Below are 19,831 nucleotides of genomic sequence, written 5' to 3'. Positions count from 1 at the left end.
GCCTAAAAAAAAAGAAGTCCATAATCTAAACACAATTCTAGCTAAATATATCTCAACCCACACAAGTATAACCCAGCAGTAATGGGGTGGCTGCGATGATCCAGATGAGCTAAGCACTAGGGGGTGGCGATTCGGGTTGATGGGTCGTATTCGTATCGCGTCAACATGCGACACGAATACGAGATAGACACGAACACGACACGATTAACAAATTGTGTCAAAATTTTAAACACGAATACGACCCTTCTAACCCGACATGATTAATATTAAATTATATTATGTGTATTTAATACGACACGACCCATTTAACACGAAATAATTCATTTAACACAGTTTGACACGACTTAACCTATTTAACAAGCTACATAAGTGGATTCATGAGTCATAGTGGGTCAAATGGGTTAATGAATCACAATTCAACACGTGACACTAATATTAAATCGTGCCATAAACGTATCAAGTCTGGTTAGCAGGTTAACCCGTGACACCACACGATTATAACCGTGTCATAAATGGGTCGACACGAACACGAATAAGCCTAATCCAAACCCTATATTTTCGTGTTGCGTTTGTGCCGTGTTCGCGAGTCGTGTCTAAAATTGCCACCCCCACTGAGCACGAGCGCTGCATGAAGGGCCAACCTCTCCTAGAATCTTTTGCAACTTCATCGGAAGCCTTTCACCGTCAACCACATCCCTGCTGATGGTTTTTAAGCTATAAAATATTCAGGGATTATATTTGGTTGCTTCTTTTAGTATTGCATTCCAAACGTAAAGGTTTGGCTAGTTTGCTCTCTTGTGTCTTCTTTTTACTTTCTCCTGACGATCATTCGTGAAACCCAACCAAAAGTGAAGCTGCAGGTTTTAAAAGTCTAATTAAAGGATAAGAGATTTTAAAATTTAATCATTAAAAATGAATCAACTCCTTATTTCTGATATCATTTTGTTTATGCAAGGATCTAAATGTGAAAGATTTTATCTCTCTAAGGGTTCATCCTTGCTCCCTGGAACAAGGTTCCTCAATCAGAATTCACTGTTCATTTCAATAGAGCTTATTCATCTGATTTTAGTTTCATTCCTAGTCTTTTGCTAATCTGTTGCCTTGTGACAATCCTCCACCATAGCTTTCGCTATTTATACATCATCCAATATAAGCAACTTCACCTTTACTCCTACTACCCAGCAGAGACTCTTCACCAAACATTCCTATAGTCACCTCACCATTATTGTCCTATTCCTTTTGCATTTATTCCTCTACCTCCTACTCTTTACAACCCAACAATTGACCATCTCCACTACTTTCAACTTCATCATTTGTACCATGAGTGATTGCCACATTATGGAATTAATTTCAAAAGCTCAGAATCTCCTTTCAGAGGACCCAGTTTTAAAGCTATCATCAGACAATACTCAAGCAACCAAGCAACAATTTGTGTTAGTGGAGAAGGTGATATCATCCAAAAGGCTTAACCCATCTGCTATTAAAGCTACTCTTAAAGCTGCTTGGAGAACCAGACACCAGCTCCAGATTATGCCCAAAAAACTTAATACTTTTATCTTCATTTTTTAACATGAAGTGGATGTTAAATTTGCTATGGAGAATCAGCCATTGAACATCTAGAATCAACACCTCACTATATAGGAGTGGCCTCTAGACATGGGATTTGAAGAGATTCAATTCACAAATTCACCATTTTGGGTTCAAGTCTATGGGCTGCCACCTAATTAGCTCACTACAGACAATGCTAGAATAATTGGGAATGCCATAGGGGAATTTCTAGAAACTGATTTAACTCAAGGTGGGCTTATTGGATACCCTCATTTCCTTAAGATCCGAGTGATCAATTTGGCACTCGACAAGCCATTTCCGACAGGATTTAACAACATGAAAGAAACAAGGGACCTATAATGGATTAATTTCAAATTTGGGAAACTTCCAGATATATGCCTCTCATGTGGAGTCATGGGACACATAACCAAACTATGTCCTTCAACTCAATAAAATCCAGAAAATGCCACTACTTCTAACATCAATGGCAAATATGGTCTGTGACACTGCCAAAATAACTGGTAGTGAATCCCTATCTGCAACTCAATAAAATGCCACTGCTAAACACCGAAACCCTATCTACAATCACCATGCATACTCATAAATCTTACGCAGAAAAATCACCTTTCCACCTGTAACAATCTTAACTGGGAGTACCTTTACCACAATCTTCACAAAATCTTGCTCTAAGCACCATAAAACCATCTCTGGAAAAACAACTGGTAGTGACTCCACATGATGCTCCACCACAACTAGAAAACCTTGCCCATGACTCAACTACTGCCAAAAATGGAAAATTGCCAGCTATGGAAGGCCTTTCCGAGATGTGTTTTTCGCCTATTCAGAAGACTTTCCTTTCTGGTGTATCCTCGAGCAGTGTGTCCTCCTCTAAACCGAGAAACGAGGCTGCCTTCCCATTCCCAGCAGATCAAATCCCTCAACTTTAGCAGGATTACCTCTCCCTTCAAGGTATGCCTAACATAGGCACTGCCTCTCTCCTCAAAGACCTCCCTCATTTGACCTTCCTCTTTTAGAAAGGAGCATTAATTACTCTGGAAGATTTTTGTGACTTCTCTGATAAAACTTCAGTAAAGGAGAAGACTACCCTAAGCCTCTTGCCCTAAGACCCAAAAATGTCCCATATGCCTAACCCCACACTTAACACAACAAATATAGACTCACCCAAAATTAAAGAAAGCCCACTTCATCAGCCCAGTGTCAATATAAACCAAGAAAAAGAAAATCCTAGCTCTAACGGTCACAATAACCTTTGGGCCTGTAGGAATGTTTTGCTACCCGTACCTAACTCTAACTTGGGCATTCTAGAAAAACAGTTGGACTTAGAAGAATGGATTCTCTTAGACGATTTGGTCCATATTACACCCTTTATAAGCTAGCTCAGAAAAATTTAACCCCCAAAGCTTTTGAAGCTCCTTTTGCTTTTAAAAATGACCAAGAGGCAACCGAACCAAATGTCCAGCTTCCACAAAACTCCAAAATGACTTGGAAACACAGATCCAGAAACATTACATCCTCTATGTAGATTGAAGAAATTCCACCTGAAAGCAACAAAACTAACATTGTTAAGGAGCAAGTTAACTCGAGCAATGTAGAGAAAAGAGCTAGGACTGAGGATTCAATGGAGATTGAACCCAAAAAACACTACAGGGATCAACTGGAAGATGATTTGATAGAGATACCCAGCCACATATGGGCCCACCATAATCAATGAACCTACTCAGCTGGAATTATCAGGGTGTGGGGAACCCTTGACAATCCACAACTTAAAAGGAATTTGCAAATTCCACTCCCCTAGCTTGGTTTTTCTAGCAGAAACTAAAAATAAAGAGCAAATGGCTAGAAAACAATTGAGAAAATGTGGTTTTACTAATCTTTTAACTGTAGACCCAATCCGGTTAGCTAGATATTTGTGCTAGCGTGGGATGGTAGATATGATTTGAATGTAATCTTCTAAAACTCCTTTCTTATTCATGCTAAAGTGAAAGAAATGAATTATCAGTCCTATTGGGATGTCTTATTTCTCTATATCAGTTGTGATATGGACATTATGAGTTTGCAATTTGATTTTCTTTTGAGATAAAAAAAGTTGTGTGAGTGCAGAATTTACTCTTTTAGGTGACTTTAATGCTCTTTTAAGTCCATCAGAGAAATAAGGGGGAGATAGCAATTTCTATTCTAAGATGATTTTATTCCAAAACTTTGTGCAGAGGATGGGATTAGTTTACTTGGGTTTCTCAAGTCCTATGACAACCTAGAACAACAGGAAAAATGGTTCCTCAATGTACAGGAGAGAATTGATCGATTCTTAGTCAACACTACTTGGTTGAATTGCTTTCTTAATGCAAGAGTGACTCATCTTGAAGATCGTGGTTCAGACCACAGACCAATCCTTCTTAATCTCAATCCCTTTATCCAAAAACCTAAGAGGTACTTCTACTTTGATGCTAGATGGGTTGAATCCAATGAGGTGGAAACCCTGTCAGTGAAGTATGGCAAAACTCCTATGATTATGCTGATGGTCCTATTTTAGGACGGGTTTACAAAAAATTGAAATAATGCAAGCATGCCCTTTGGGAGTGGAATAAAAAATTCAACCACAATTTGAGACTTAACATTGGAGCTTTCCAGGATTTGCTTGATCATATGAAACAGAACATGATGAACTGGGATAGGGATTCTATTCATCTAATTGAACAATAACTAATTCAGGAAATTAAGAGGGAGGAAATTTACTGGGCTCAAAAGTCTCGGCAGTCTCGGCTAAAAGCAGGAGATAAAATACCTCATTTTTTTCATGCCCAAGTAACACAGAGAAGATGAAGGAATTCTATTCAGGCCTTATAGGATTCTAATGGCACTTGGAAACATAATTTTGATGGAATTGTCCCTATTGCAGTTGGTTATTTTCAATGTATTTATACATCTACTAATCCTCAAAGCTTCCATTCTATTACAGCAGGATTGCTTCCCTGAATTTCAAACTCCATGAATAATGAGCTTATTAGAGCAATCACCAAAGATGAAATTCAAAAGGCAGACTTCTCTATTCATCCCACAAAAGCTCTAAGCATTGACTAACTTACCAGCTTATTTTTTCAAAAATTCTGGCACATAATTGGAGATGATATCTGTACAGTTATCTAGAATTTCTTTCCAAGTGGAGAAATGCCAAGAGCATTTAATCAACCTTCGCCTCCTTAAATCCTAAAGTGCAACAAGTGAAGTCAGTGAAGGACTTGAGGCCTATAAGTCTATGTACTGTTTTCTATAAGATAATTACCAAGATTTTAACTAATAGAATGTAGCCCATTATGCCATCTATTATTAGTTGTGAGCAGAATGCATTCACAAAAGGGAGGCTTATTTCTGACAACATTTTGTTATGTCATGAAATTATGCATTACCTTAAAACTAGATGCAGTTCTCGCAATTATGGCATGGCTTTTAAACTTGATATTAGTAAAGCTTATGAGTGTGTTGAATGGTCATATCTTCAACATGTCATGCAAAGGTTTGGTTGTCTTTCTACTTGGATTAAATGGATCATGTCATGCATTTCCTCTGTGTTTTATAATCTGCAACTTAATGGGCATCAGGTTGGCTATTTCTATCCTTCAAGGGGCTTGAGACAGGGTGATCCCTTATCACTTTATCTGTTCTTAAGCTATGTAGAGGGATTCTATCATATGTTGAAAGAGGCTAACATCAAGGGTATAGCTATTGCTCGACACTGCCCAAAGGTCATTCACCTTACGTTTGCAGATGACTCAATTATTTTCTCTCAAGCAACTACCAAGGAAGCTCAAACAATAAAACATGTGCTATAGACCTACTCCTAAGCAAGTGGTCAATGTGTCAATTATGCTAAATCCTCTCTATTCTTCAGTAAGAATGCTCCACAACAGGTCAGAGCTTCCATTGCTCACTCCCTTGGAATTCATAATATCGGGGGTTAAGACAAGCTTCTTGGTTTGCCTGCTATTGTCACTAAATCTAAGTACTAGACTTTTGCTGCCCTTGTTAATAAAATTCGACACAAGCTTGTAGGATGGAAGGAACAAACCCTATCATATGGGGGGAAGGAAACTCTAATTAAGTCACTTGTTGCGTCAATACCAGTTTATGCCATGGCATGTTTCAAACTTCCTGTTTCTCTATGCCATGAAATTAATAGCTTGATTTCTAACTTTTGGTGGAGGCAATCCAAGGATGAAAAGAAACAACACTAGAATTCCTTGAGCGATATGTGTTGTGCCAATGCATTTGGTGGGATGGGTTTTACAGACCTAAAGAGCTTTAATTAGGCTCTTTTGGCTAAACAATGTTGAAGGGTTCTCAACAATCCTAATAGCCTCCTTAGTCGGGTACTCAAAGGAAAATATTTTCATGCTTCTTCCTTCTTAGAAGCTATAGCTGGAGGTCAGTCTTCCTGGGGATGGAGAAGTCTTCTTTAGGGAAGAGAATTGCTTGTTAAGGGTTTGGGGTGCCAAGTTAATAATGGGGACTCTATCCTGTGTAAAGAAAACTAGTGGATCCCTAAATCTTTTCCTAACCCTCCAAAGGTGAAGCCAAATGCCAATCCCAATTTTAATTGGGTTGCTCAACTTATTAATAAGAACAATCATTGCTAAAATATCAAATCTCTGAAAGAAGTCTTTCAGGAGGATGACATTTCAAATATTCTTACTATTCCTGTTCCAATGGTTAATAGAGAGGATCGACTCACTCGGCACTTCACCCATGATGGCTCATATTCAGTCAAATCTAGATATCATTTGGCGCATCATATGAAAACTTCTAGGAATGTTGATTCTTCGGCAGGTCCAGGTCTAAACTCTCAATTAAATTTAAATTCAATCTAGAGGCAAATTTGGAAAATTACTCTTCCCCCTAAGTTGAGTGTGTTCCTTTGGCATCTCTTGAAGGAGCGCTTGCCTACTCTAGTACTCCTGAATTCCAGATTTCATAACATTTTAGAGGAGTGTGTATAGTGTGGGGAACCAGAAACTATTAAACATCTCTTTTTCTCATGCCCGAAAGCTGTTGAAGTCTAGTTGCATTTTTCTTTTTATTTGAGATCCTCTATTATTAGTGGCCTCTCGATGAAGGACTGTTGGACTCAAGTGTGTGAACCACTTCAGAGCCATCCACAAAAGAAAGAGTTTATCCCACAGTTAGTTTTTTTCTTATGGCAAATTTGGAAGAACAGAAACAGGTGTATACTCAATGATCAACCACTTTCCTACCAGCATCTTTTATCAGCAGCAATTTCTCACTATGAGGAGTTCAAAGCTTGCCAAAATCATCCTCCTCAAAATAAACCTATGGTGTTAGCTGATCAATATTGGTCCCCTCTAGGTCATGGTGTTATCAAAGTCAATTTTGACACAGCAACCAATACTCATCAACATATGGGATCAATAGCAGCAATAGCCTAGGACTCTTTTGGACGAATTCTTGGTTGGTCGCGTAGAAGAATTCAAGGTATATCAGACCCTCTCATACTTGAAGGTCTGGCATGTTGAGAAGCAGCAGTGCAAAAGGGATTCCAGCATGTTATTATCGAAGGGGATTCGAAGGTGGTAATTGACAGAATCAATGGGGCGTCCGTTCCTCAAGATATTTAAGGAATTATTCATGATATTTCCTGCTTAACTAGCTCATATCGGTCCTCTCTCTTTCACTTTGTTAGAAGAGATGGGAATGGGGCGGCCCATACTTTAGCCTCTAAAAGCATTATGGGTGAATCCTTCTTTGGCACAATACTACTTTGTAATGTCTGCCTTACCTTCTTAATGCTTTTAATGAAATCATCTTTCAAAAAAAAAAAATAATATCATTTTGTTTTCCAAAATCCAAATCATTATTGGACTAAAAAAAATATAATATGTTGTGATAATTTTATATTTTTTCTTAATATATTTTTAAATTTATTATTGATTTTTAAATATTTAAATTATTTAGCACTTTTCTATTAATTTAATATTTTTTTTCAAATCAAATCTAATAAAAAAAAAGTAAGATGGAAGTATATCTCCATTTAAAAAAAAAAAAAAAAACCATTGGTTGACTGGGGAAGGTAAACACGGCGCGACCCAACAGGCAAAAAGAATATCCAGACGCGACAAGAAACTAAAGAAGCAAATAAACTCGCTGCTTCCACCGTGCCGTCTATGCTCCGATTTCAATTTCCGAACCCTAAATTTTATTTTCTTGGGGATTAAACTTTCTACAGCTCCTGTAAGCTTCGATTTCCCTATAAAGTTCTTTTGTTTCGCTGTGTGATTTTGCTTTACGTTTGAACTTTAACCTGCAAAGAGTCTTCAATTGTTTATGCATAAATTGCTTTAATATGGTAATATGCTTATAAGAACTTATCTTTTGTTGAATTTCTACTAATAAATATGTTTGTGTGTGTGTGTGAAATGACTTGGAGGATTACTCTGCATTATTAGTTGTCTTCTTTGTGAAATTGACGAAGTGTTTGAGATAACTCTGACTTAGAGGATTGCTCTGCACTATCAATTTTTTTCTTTGTGAAATTGATGGAAGTGTTTGAGATAACTATCATACTGAATTGATATTTGGATGCTGTATATGTCACATCTTACCCCTCTGTAAGGCATAACATGATCCCGTAGAATACCTAATGAATTACCGAACTTCACCTACCGATAACTCATTAAGTACCTTACAAAGGATTTTAAATCAATTTTCTTACCTTTGACAAGTGGTGAGCATTTCTAATAAGTATTAAAAACATTTAGTTGAAATTAAAACTAATTAATATTTTTGGCCATTTTAGTTTTCTGCAAATTTTATAAAAATTTTGACAGAGTTTCCTCTGTATTTTGAGAAAACCGTTCTTCGAATACCTGTAAAAAGCACTTCTAAAGTTTTTCTCAACCACTACTTCGGTTTCACAATCAAACTCAGTCAATTTCTCAAAATTCACAAGTTCAATAGTTCTCAAAATACTGTCAATCAATATTATTCATATTTCATTAAAAACAAAATAATTTATACACAACCTTACAAATTTATATCAAAAGAAACATAAACTAAACTTTATTACAAACTTCATACAAATTTGTGTACAAGCTGCTCAAGACCCATTTTTACATTTCCATACATTTATGTGCAATATATACATCAAAAGAAGTATTCTGATTAGGGTATAAATTATACCCGAAGGCTTCAAGCTGATGACTTCACACACTTCAGCAGCTCAGTCTGCTGCTCCTCTAGTCTCTGTATCTGCGACAGCAATAAAAGCTATCGCTGAGTACTAGGACTCAGTGGTGCACAATATACTAAAATAATCTTTATGCAAAGCTTAAAGCACATTCATTCAAAAATTTGGCTAAACAAGAAAATTAAATACAATCATGCATTGTGAGATTTTACATGTAAACCAAGTTCATTTCAAAGTATCAAAACACATTTCATAAAACCCACAGTTAAATCACGCCATTCGAAACAAATAGAATCTCAATAGCCAGAGGCTAAAGAGAAATCATATCACAAGGCTAGCTAGCTCAAATATATGGATATCCATTTACATCCTCTTCTACTGGCACACCTCAACACTTCTCCAGAGAAGGAATCAAAATTCAAAACTAATTACCCCCACTAGTCGTGCTAGTGAGGTGTTCAAATATGTGGTCATGACACTGTGGTTTCAAAACTTATCTTAACAATTTGCTAAACATTGTCTTTTCAAATATACATAATAACTTTCAACAATTTAGATCAAACATCATAAGAATGCCATAATCCGATATTTCATATTATTCAAAACGATATGCAAAAGATGATTATAAAAGTATATGTTGTGCACAAATCTCAAATGAGTCGCCTGTTGGCCTTGACTCGACTCCTCGGGTTCTATCCCGATATTCTTTTCCAATGAAACACGAAATTTTCCAATGTTTCAGTACTAAAACTTAAAATAAATCCAAAATAAACTTAACTTCACATTTACCTAGCTCTAACGTGTTAAATTCGACGTTCTCGAAATTTTGTGTTTCGGGTTACTATTCACTGCACTATTCAAGTCAAATTATTGACTTTCTAAGGCTTAATAGGTATGGAAACTCCAACTTTACCCACATACCACATTTTGGTCACCAAACTTGTTGGTTTTGGTCATTTGTTTAAAGCTTAGGTCATTTTGGCAAAATTGCCAATTTTCGGTTTTGGTTCTCCGAAGTTGCACTATTCCATTGGTCGATCTACTGTTGGAATTTAATAAAACTTCCTTCATAGAAAATGTTCCTTATTGTCTTAAGTGTATTCTCATTTTTGGATCACCTCAATTAGAGTTTTGTAGCTCAAGTTATGGCCAAAATAAATTTACTGTTCACGTGCACTGTTCATGCTGTAATTTTGGGTTCTGGCAGATTTTGATCCAACTTTGGTCAATAATTTGATCAAGTTAAGTTCATAATTTGGTCTCACTTTCTTCATATGAAATGTTCTACTATGTCTTAGGTTTCCATCGGTTCAAGAATCGCCTAAATCCGAGTTTTCTAGAGGGAATTATAGCCATCCAAACATTGCTGCTCACTGAAAATTCTGCAGAGTTGCAGGTTTAGTAACCTAACTTTGCTCAATAATTTGAATGGGTTAATGGCATAATTTGGGGTGATGTTCTTCATGAAAGTTTTAGATCTATATGCCCTCTAACCCCTGGCCAAATTTCAGGTCAATTTGACCTATCTAACTCGAGTTATGACCAAATGAACAGTTACTATTCATTTGGTCAGTTTAGTGCAGTGGCAGCCTGCAATCAATTCACTTTGGTCAATTGTTTCACCAAGTTTTGGTCTGTTTTTTGCCATGGTTCCTTAATGAAAATTATGCTCTTTTATGTCTATTTTCATCTCCAATTGGTGGCATATCAATGGCACTTGTAAAATTTGAGTTTTGGTCCTTCAAAGTGGGTTTGGTCATGCTGCCAGCAGCATGACCAATTGACCTACGAATTTGGTTTTCTTTCTAACAATTCCCACACAACCTATTTGGTTATAATTGACCATTATTTCATTTTACAATAGGTCACACGTGCCATTTATGCATTTCTCCAAATTTTGGTTCATAAACCCTAGCATTGAAAACCCTAACTCATCATTTTCATGCCTTTAACTACTTCTAATGGTTTAATTGTTAATCATTTAACTATGTAAAGTTTCTAAACTCATTCAATTGCATTATATTCATGCAAACCATACTCCTCCCAACCAGGCCAAATTTCAACAATGGTCATTCTCACATGTTTGTTTCATTTAATCAAGTTCTAAGCTCACTTTCAACCATCACATATGCATTTAAATGGATAAATAAAGAGTTTAGCATACTAACCTTTGTGTAGCAATTTTCTTCCTCCTTTCCTTCAAATTTTCCTTTTTTCTTTCTTGCTCAATCCTCTTCTCAAGTTGCCTAGATAAGCTTTAACTATGGTGGCTAATTTTTCTATGGTGAAATCTTATGATTTTCAAGCTCAAAATTGAGCTTTAATGGAGTTTGTGGAGAGGGTGAGGGAGAGAGAGTGACGTTTTGGAAGAAGAAGATTTGTGTTTTAATTTTTTTTTCTTTTCTTTTCTTTAATCTTATCCCCTTTTTGAAGATCGAAAATCCCCAAATTAATAAAATAAATCAATTAAGCCTTTATGACATCATACATGATGTCATCACTTTGACTTTTCCATCTTCTTTCTTTTTTTCTTTTTTTTTCTATTTTTTTTTCTATTAGTTCTTTAATTTAATTCTCGATTCTAAATTTTCTTTTCTCTAATTTTATTTGACAGTTAGGTCAGGAGTCAGCTCTCGGGGTCAATTGACCAAATCGCCCCTCGCCGGTTCATCCCGGTTTGCAAATAATCCAATATTTCTTTCGGCTCTCTGACCTAATTATTTGACTGGCTTAACAGTTCTTTTTCGTGATTTTCTCTTTTCCACTGTGTTCATAAGGGTCCTAAGGACCGCAGCGTCACTTTTTACGGTTCGAAATTTGAGTTTAAAATGACTTGCGATGCGTTCAGGAGGTCACTCATCGCTGTGACTCTCGGCTCGTTTAACTTCTTATGTTCTGTTTTTCTTATTTATAGTCAACTAATTAAACATTACTAATTATTTGTGTTTATGGCTTCTTAAGTTGTCTTAAGTGTGGTCCTAATCCCCTTAATTGTCCGGACCGACACCGGTCACCGGAACAGTGAAATCTACCAGGCTATGCAACCGGGGGTGTTACAGTATAACAATGTTATCTCTGTGAATAGAGTCGAATTGAGATTTTTTTTTTTTACCACATGAATGTCATATCCTTAACAGAAAACATTGCAGATAGAATGGAGTCTTGCCAATGACTTAATTAAGGGGGGCGGTTAGAATTTGACAGCCACTAATGGGCTAGACGCCACATGGTTGTGCTGATCAATCCATTTGAGATAACCATATGCCACAGCTGGAGCTTCTTTATCCACCTCTAGACTCACAGAAAAACTTTGCTTCTGATATTTCTTAGTGAAGGACAAGGCACTAGGCTCTACTGTGATTCTCATTCCAGGAGGAATCTCTAGAGTTGCCTTGTAAACAGTTGTGTCATCTCCCACATTTGTCACAACCCTGCTAAATTTCTTCACAGTTGAAGGGCTACTTTCATTGGTAAATATGGCAATAAAAGATGGGTAGTTTAGGTCACTTGACTCTTTCTTGCAATTCCATTGACTTCATCTGATGACAGTTCTCATCTGCTTTTTAGTGTAGCCAAGGCTGCATAGGAAGTCAATGTAATCTTGGATGCCCATGTCGTAGATTAATCCAGGATCCATGGCTTTGTTTGGATTGATATGCCCAGATCCAAAATCTAGAGGTGTGGCTGGAAGACCTATCCATTGGTCATTCAAAATTTCACTATTGTTGTCTGCGATATATGCTGTGGTCATAATAGCTGATCGGATGGCTGCTGGGCTCCATTCAGGATGGACATTTTTTAGTAAAGCTGCCACTCCAGCAACATGGGGTGCTGCCATTGATGTGCCTGAAAGCAGGGAATAATCTGTCACAAGACTGTACCTGCCAATTTCCATGTATGGTTTGTTTGGTATAATCGCTGCCAGCACATCCACTCCTGGAGCTAAAATATCTGGTTTTAGAACACCTGGACTAATTGGGTCTGGCCCTCTGGAAGAGAAATAGGCCACTTGGGGTGCTGGATTGGTACCCAAATTAGTGGACATGAACTTCATATTTTTAACCTTTGGCACTGTCACCCCAGTTGCATACTCTTTAACCAAAGCCCCTGCAGCAGTTGGTAGAACCAAGCAAGGAATAGTATAGTCACTTGGATCCAAAAGAGGCATATTTGTCATGAATATTCCAGCATATGCACCTACCCTTTGAAGCTCCTCCTTTTGTCCCTCAACATCTATTTTAGTGGTATTATCACAGAGGACTATCTTTTCATGAACCTTACTTTTATTCAATGCACCATAATAGCAGATTGCTTTGCTTCCATTATCGTTGCCATAGTATAGAGGAGCATCAGTAATGTAAATGCTTTCTAGGAAGTATGATGTTCCTTTAACTGTCAATCCATTTTCCAAGGTCATGGTACCTGCGAAACTCCGGTCAAGTGTACCAGCTCCTACTGTTGTGATCCAAGGAGCTCCATTGTATGTTGTATTATGGCCTCCATCATTACCAGCTGCACATACAACCAAAATTCCTTTTTCTATTGCTGAAAGAGAAGCTATAGCAATGATGTCATCGAAGTAAGGTTTCTGTACAAAACCGAGAGACAGCGACATGATGTCGACCCCATCAGCTATTGCTTGGTCCATACCTGCAAGAACATCACTTGCTGCAGTCTCTTGTGTATCTGTTGCAAAGAGGATCTTGTACATGGCAATATGTGCTCGTGGTGCTACACCTACTGCTGTGCCTCTTGCATATCCAAAGTGACTTACACCAAGCACATGGTTTCCTGCAGCTGTGGATGATGTATGGGTTCCATGGCCATAGAAGTCTCTTGGTGAGTCATAGTCAATCTCAGTGGAAATATTTCTACCAGCCGCCATAAGTCCCTTGCTGAAAGATCGTGCCCCAATAAGCTTCCTATTGCAGCTAGAAGTGCTAAATGCTGTGCCATTCTCACACTGGCCTTTCCATCTCTGTGGCACTGACGGTATTCCGTTGTCATTGAAGCTCTCACTCTCTGGCCAAATTCCTGTGTCTAGGACTCCTATTATCACACTTTCTCCATATGATGCACTTGGCCATAGGCCATCCTTGTGTTTTAGTCCAAAAAACTTGGGGCTGTATGTTGTGAATAGCTTGCCAAAGGACTCCTGATATGTGGCGAGATGAGCTAGAGATTTCTCTACTTCAGATAGCTGAGATTGTGTGAGCCTTGCACTGAAGCCATGGACAACATGGTTGTATGAGTACAAAAGCATTTCTTTCTCATCAACAGGATGAGACAATGACTTTAGGGTGTGACGGTGCCAGGATTCATGGGTTAAGAAGGAAGCAGGCTTGTGGGAATGGTCCATGTGAATGATATAGGTCTGGAGTTGTTCGCTTTCTGAGACTGCCCCGGAACTTCCCAGCACCAACAATAATAGGCAAGGCAGCACATGGTATGAAATGAGATTGGAGAAACTCATCCTTCTGGTCATGGCCGAGGAGAGATAATATATATATATATATATATATATATATGGATACAAATTCTTAGCTGTTGAACGTAAACTATAAGGTCTAAGGTCTTGTTGATTTTTCCCAAATTAAGTTGCACAATAATAACTTTTCAATGCCCTACTATTCACATTTTGTTGGTTGCTTTTGCCAGCGATGTAAATGTTTGTTGCTTAATGGAACAATAGAAAATAAAACCTTTTCAGTGGCCAATCATAAAACCTTTTCTTTTTCATTTAGTTTGTTCTTTTTTGAATGGTTCCTTTTGTCCTTGGCTTTCTTTTTTCTGTACTTGTCGGCCAATGATTTCATCCATGACGGCAAGCCTGTGAATGAACAATCATAAACAAGAGTTGCAGCCAATTGGAAGGTGGCTGATCTTTGCTTCATTTAATGGAATGAGCTCCTCTTACGTTGGACTAATATGAAGCCTAATGCCTCTTTAGTTTAGAAGCTGATTATTATTTCTCTGTGATCTTGATAATTTCCTTTCTATTCTCCAATAACTGTGACGGTTATTTCACTAGATCACTGAAATTTGAACATCTGCTTGAAATTTTAACATTTACTTGCTAGCTGAATGAATTAAAAGTCGTGGAACATGCACATTTATTTGGAAAATTATTTAATTTTTATTTATCTGTTTGGTCTAATGGTAGAGTAATATCGGTGGAATCCTTTTCTTGTAATATCAAAAACTTCCATCTCGTATTATGAGTATGGCGCTGAAATCTCTAACTCAGAAACCTTACTCAGATAATGGAAGACACATCTCCTTTAGGCAATTCTTGAGCCATGCCTAGCATTATTATGCCCTGTTTGGGTTGAATTTGGGAGGCTAAATAAACAGTGCTTTTTAGAAAAGTATCGTATTAAATGTTATTGAAAGTTCTACTCAACTCAACTCAATTAAGTCTTTATCGCAAAAATTTGGGGTCGGCTATATGGATTCGCTTTCTCCACTCTGAACGATTTTGGGTTAAATCCTCAGAAATGTGTAATGCTTCTAGGTCATGTTGTACTACTCTCCTCTAAGTCAATTTAGGTCTACCCCTTTTTTTCTTTCTATCCTCTAACCTAATGTGCTTTATTTGTCTAACTGGAGCCTCCGTATGTCTACGCTTCACATGACCAAACCACCTCAATCTCCCTTCTCTCAACTTATCTTCAATTGGCACCACTCTTACCTTTTCTCTAATACTCTCATTACGGACTTTATCTAGTCTAGTATGGCCACTCATCCACTTTAACATTCTCATCTCTGCAACTCTTATCTTAGATGCATACGACTCTTTCAGTGCCCAACACTCACTACCATATAACATAGCCGGTCGTATGGCTGTATGGTAAAATTTTCCTTTCAATTTATTGGGAATCTTACGATCACATAAAACTCCCGTGGCACATCTCCATTTCAACCATCCGGCTTTAATCCTATGACTAACATCCTCTTCACATCCCCCATCTACTTGAAGGACTGAGCCTAGATATTTAAAGTGATTACTTTGGGGCAGTATCACTCCATTCAAACTAACTCCTTCCCTATCACCAGTTTGGCCTTCACTGAACTTGCAATGCATGTATTCTGTCTTCGTTCTACTTAACTTAAAACCCTTTGACTCTAAAGTACTTCTCCAAAGTTCTAGCTTTCTATTGACTACTTCTCGTGTCTCATCTATCAGAACAATATCATCCGCAAACATCATGCATCAAGGAATACTCTCTTGTATATGTTTCGTCAGTTCATCTAAAACTAATGTAAAAAGGTAAGGGCTTATGGTTGATCCTTGGTGTAATCCAATTGAGATCGAAAAATCTCTTGTGTCCCCTCCCACTGTGCGCACAATAGTAGTTGCTCCTTCATACATATCTTTCAATACTTGTATATTCCTAATAGATACCCTCTTTTGTTCTAACACATTCCACAAGACCTCTCTTGGAACACTATTATAAGCCCTCTCCAAATCAATAAAAACCATGTGTAGATCTTTCTTCACATCTCTATATTTCTCCATCAAGCTTCTAATGAGAAAGATCGCTTCTATAGTTGAACGACCGGGCATGAAACCAAATTGATTAAGAGAGATAGAAGTATCATGACGTAGTCGATGCTCCACAACTCTCTCCCACAACTTCATAGTATGGCTCATGAGTTTAATTCCCCTATAATTTGAGCAACTCTGTATGTCTCCCTTATTTTTAAAAATAGGTACTAAAATACTCTTCCTCCATTCATCAGGCATTTTCTTTGAGTTTAGAATCTTATTAAATAATTTAGTTAACCATGCCACTCCCACATCTCCCAAATACTTTCACACTTCAATTGGTATTTCATCGGGTCCACAGGCTTTACCCACTTTCATTCTCTTAAGTGCTTTCTTTACTTCTAAAGATCTAATCCTTCTAGTATAATTCACATTCTTTTCTATTGTTCTATAATCTATATTCACGCTATTACCATTTTGACTATTATTAAAGAGATCATTAAAATAATTTCTCTATCTTTCTTTAATGTTCTCATCTTTCATCAACACTTTTCCTTCTTTATCCTTAATGCACCTAACTTGATTGAGATCTTGACATTTCTTTTCTCTCCTCCTTGCTAATCTATAAATATCTTTTTCTCCTTCTTTAGTTCCAAGTTTCTCATATAACTTTTCAAAGGCATGTGCTCTTGCTTGACTAACTGTCTTTTTTGCCTCTTTCTTTGCTATCTTGTATTGTTCATATGCCTCATTATTATCACATTTAGGTAATTTCTTATACCATTCCCTTTTTCTGTTCATTACCTTTTGTACTTCCTCATTCCACCACCATCTCTCTTTTGAGGGTGGTCCATGTCCTTTAGACTCTCCAAGTACTTTTCTAGCTACTTCTCTAATCTTTGGTGCCATCTATATCCACATATCATTGGCCTCCATATCCAGCTTTCATACTTCGGACTCGAGAAGCTCATTTTTGAACTTCACTTGCTTTACTCCTTTGAACTTCCACCACTTTGTTCGAACTACACTATTTCTTCTGACCTTACTTGAATTGTTCCTAAACTTAACATCCAAGACTACCAACCGATGTTGACTTGTTAAAGCCTCTCCTGGAATGACCTTGCAATCCTTGCATAGAGCTCTATTTGTCTTCCTAGTTAAGAGGAAGTCGATTTGGCTTCTATGTTGCCCACTTTTGAAAGTCACTAAATGTGACTCTCTTTTTATAAAGTAGGTATTTGCTAGTATTAGGTCGTATGCCATAGCAAAATCCAGGATGTTTTTTCCCTCCTCATTTCGACTGCCAAAACCAAAACCTCCATGAACATTCTCATAACCTTGTCTATCACTTCCTACATGCCCATTCAAATCTCCACCAATGAAAACATTCTCTTCATTTGGTATGCTTTGCTTTAAATCATCCTTATCTTCCCAAAACCTTTGTTTACTCTCACTGTCTAATCCTATTTGTGGGGCATAAGCACTAACTATATTTATTGTTTCTCCTTCTAGTACTAGCTTTACTAGTATAATTCTATCTCCTACTCTTTTCACAGCTATTACTGCGTCTTTCAATGTCCTGTCTATGATTATGCCCACTTCGCTCTTGTTTCTCTCCTTTTCGGTAAACCACAGTTTGTACCCTGAATTATTCACTTCCTTACTTTTCTCTCCTACCCATTTAGTCTCCTGAATGCAAGCAATATTCACCCTTCTCCTTTCCAAGGTATCCACAAGCTCCATTAATTTTCCTGTAAGTGATCCAACATTCCAAGTACCAACCCTGATCCTCCTCATATCCTGCTCCTTCCTAATTGGTCTCCTTCTATGATATATTCTATTGTTTTCTATGTCTATCTTGTGTTCTATTCCACTATTTATTATACTATCTGTCCTATGGACTAACTTCTTTACCCACACCCGTCCATGATGTGGGAACCCTTGCTCACTTAACACCACACCCGAGCACCGGTATGGCGCGTCGCTTTCGGTGAACGCCCTACACCCTTGCATATTTCTCACTAAACCCGAGGTCCGATGTAGCGCATCGTTAGTAGAGGACGCCCCAACGTTTATATCATTTGAATCTATATCATAGGGTGTGACGAAATTTTTACGCTGGTTGTCACCTACCGCAACCCTCCTCCTTTATCCGGGCTTGGGACCGGCTAAGCGCAAACTACTTAGATGGAATTTAAATGTTATTGAAAGTTATTTGGTTAATTTAAAATTTTTATGATTAAAACATGTCAAATTTAATTTTTAAATTAAATTTAAGTACTTTTTAATTAATATCACTGTAAAGTATATTTTTCTTAACAAACAGATGTTTCATACTATTCAATTAAGGTAATTGTTCGCTGACTATGGCCTGCAAAATATCATATTCTTCTCTACAGTTTTCCCCTTAAAATTTTCATTGGCAAGTCAAGCTCATTGGATTAATCTACACAGCATAAATACTCTTTTTCATCCTTAATTATGATTTTATATTAAACCCTTATTGTGGAAGATACGAAAACTAGAAAAGAGGTGGACATTGGAGAAGACGGCAAATATGCCATGCGTCACAGTTTCATGATATGAATTTCGTTACAATCGTGGGGCTTTCTTCGTCGCTATTTCTTTGTTTTATAACTTTTGTAAGCTGTACATTTCCTGAATATCTTATGATTTTCTATTCTGATTTGTTTGCAATGCAGGCTCTGCTTCCACTTTTTCTCGTGGCTACTGATTAATTACCCTTTTATTCTTGTGAGACTGAGACAATGATTTAATGTCAGGAACTGAAGTTGAGAAGTTTCCTAGAAAATAATGTTCTCCAGAAAAAGAGATTCCCATTTATTTTCTGTTACAATTACTAGAAAAATAAAATGATGCCATGCATAGTCTGGTAAATAGTAGTTTATATTTGCGTATTTCCATGCATAGCAGGCTGCAATAGCTGATAGCAAATGAAGTCCCGGGAGGCAAGAATATCAGGTTTTAAATACAACAGCGCGTGTTACTCCTGTTATGGAATGTGACAAACACTACATGATTTCTTCTTGCATAAGGAGCTACTCAGCAGCAATATTCAGTTCCGTTTGCATTGCTGTTTAAATTATTGTTCAAAAAAATCATTTTAAATATATTAATTAGAAATTATTTAAATAAATTTAATATATTAATTATAAAAACTCTAAACTAATTAAATCATATTTTCAAATTATTTTTTATATTTAAAATAATATATTCTTAAAAGGTAAATTGTAATCATAATTTAAATAAATTTTTAGGTTATTTGTCTTTAACTTTGATCAAATCAAAGTTCTAAAAATACACTAATCTATTCATTTATAATAATTTTTTGGTTTATAAATTAAACTTACAAGTTAAAAAAATTTACCAACTTTTAATTTTGGTATTTATTAACTATATACTTATAAGTTAGTTTGATCAAATATTTTATTATGTTATTCTCATTTAATTTTTTTAAATTTATATATAAATTTAATTTAATATTTTTTTTAATTATTTTAATAATAAATATACTTATAAACTATTTTTTACTAAGTATATTAACTACTTATCAGTCA

At 36.7% G+C, this 19,831-nt stretch overlaps 1 protein-coding gene and 1 long non-coding RNA gene across 2 annotated transcripts; one reads left to right on the top strand and one right to left on the bottom strand.

Moving 5' to 3' along the window:
- The first annotated feature begins 7,640 nt into the window (after positions 1-7,640).
- Positions 7,641-19,156, top strand: LOC131171295 (uncharacterized). The gene is made up of 2 exons (XR_009141924.1): positions 7,641-7,809; positions 18,956-19,156. It is a non-coding gene; the product is annotated as an uncharacterized LOC131171295 (long non-coding RNA).
- LOC110672619 (subtilisin-like protease SBT3) lies at positions 11,826-14,279 on the bottom strand. Its single transcript, XM_021835434.2, has one exon. It carries the CDS (start codon positions 14,247-14,249, stop codon positions 12,300-12,302), a length of 1,950 nt encoding a protein of 649 aa, XP_021691126.2. The 5' UTR covers positions 14,250-14,279; the 3' UTR covers positions 11,826-12,299.
- Positions 19,157-19,831: the final 675 nt, after the last annotated feature.

The sequence above is a fragment of the Hevea brasiliensis genome, chromosome 12, assembly GCF_030052815.1.
Source record: "Hevea brasiliensis isolate MT/VB/25A 57/8 chromosome 12, ASM3005281v1, whole genome shotgun sequence".
NCBI lineage: Eukaryota > Viridiplantae > Streptophyta > Magnoliopsida > Malpighiales > Euphorbiaceae > Hevea > Hevea brasiliensis.
The sequence above is the reverse complement of the archived record's forward strand: the minus strand, read 5'-3'. Positions and strand labels throughout refer to the sequence as shown.

Bases quoted from the DNA above. Each gene is read 5' to 3' on its own strand.
- LOC110672619 (XM_021835434.2), bottom strand. From the start codon at position 14,249: ATGACCAGAAGGATGAGTTTCTCCAATCTCATTTCATACCATGTGCTG.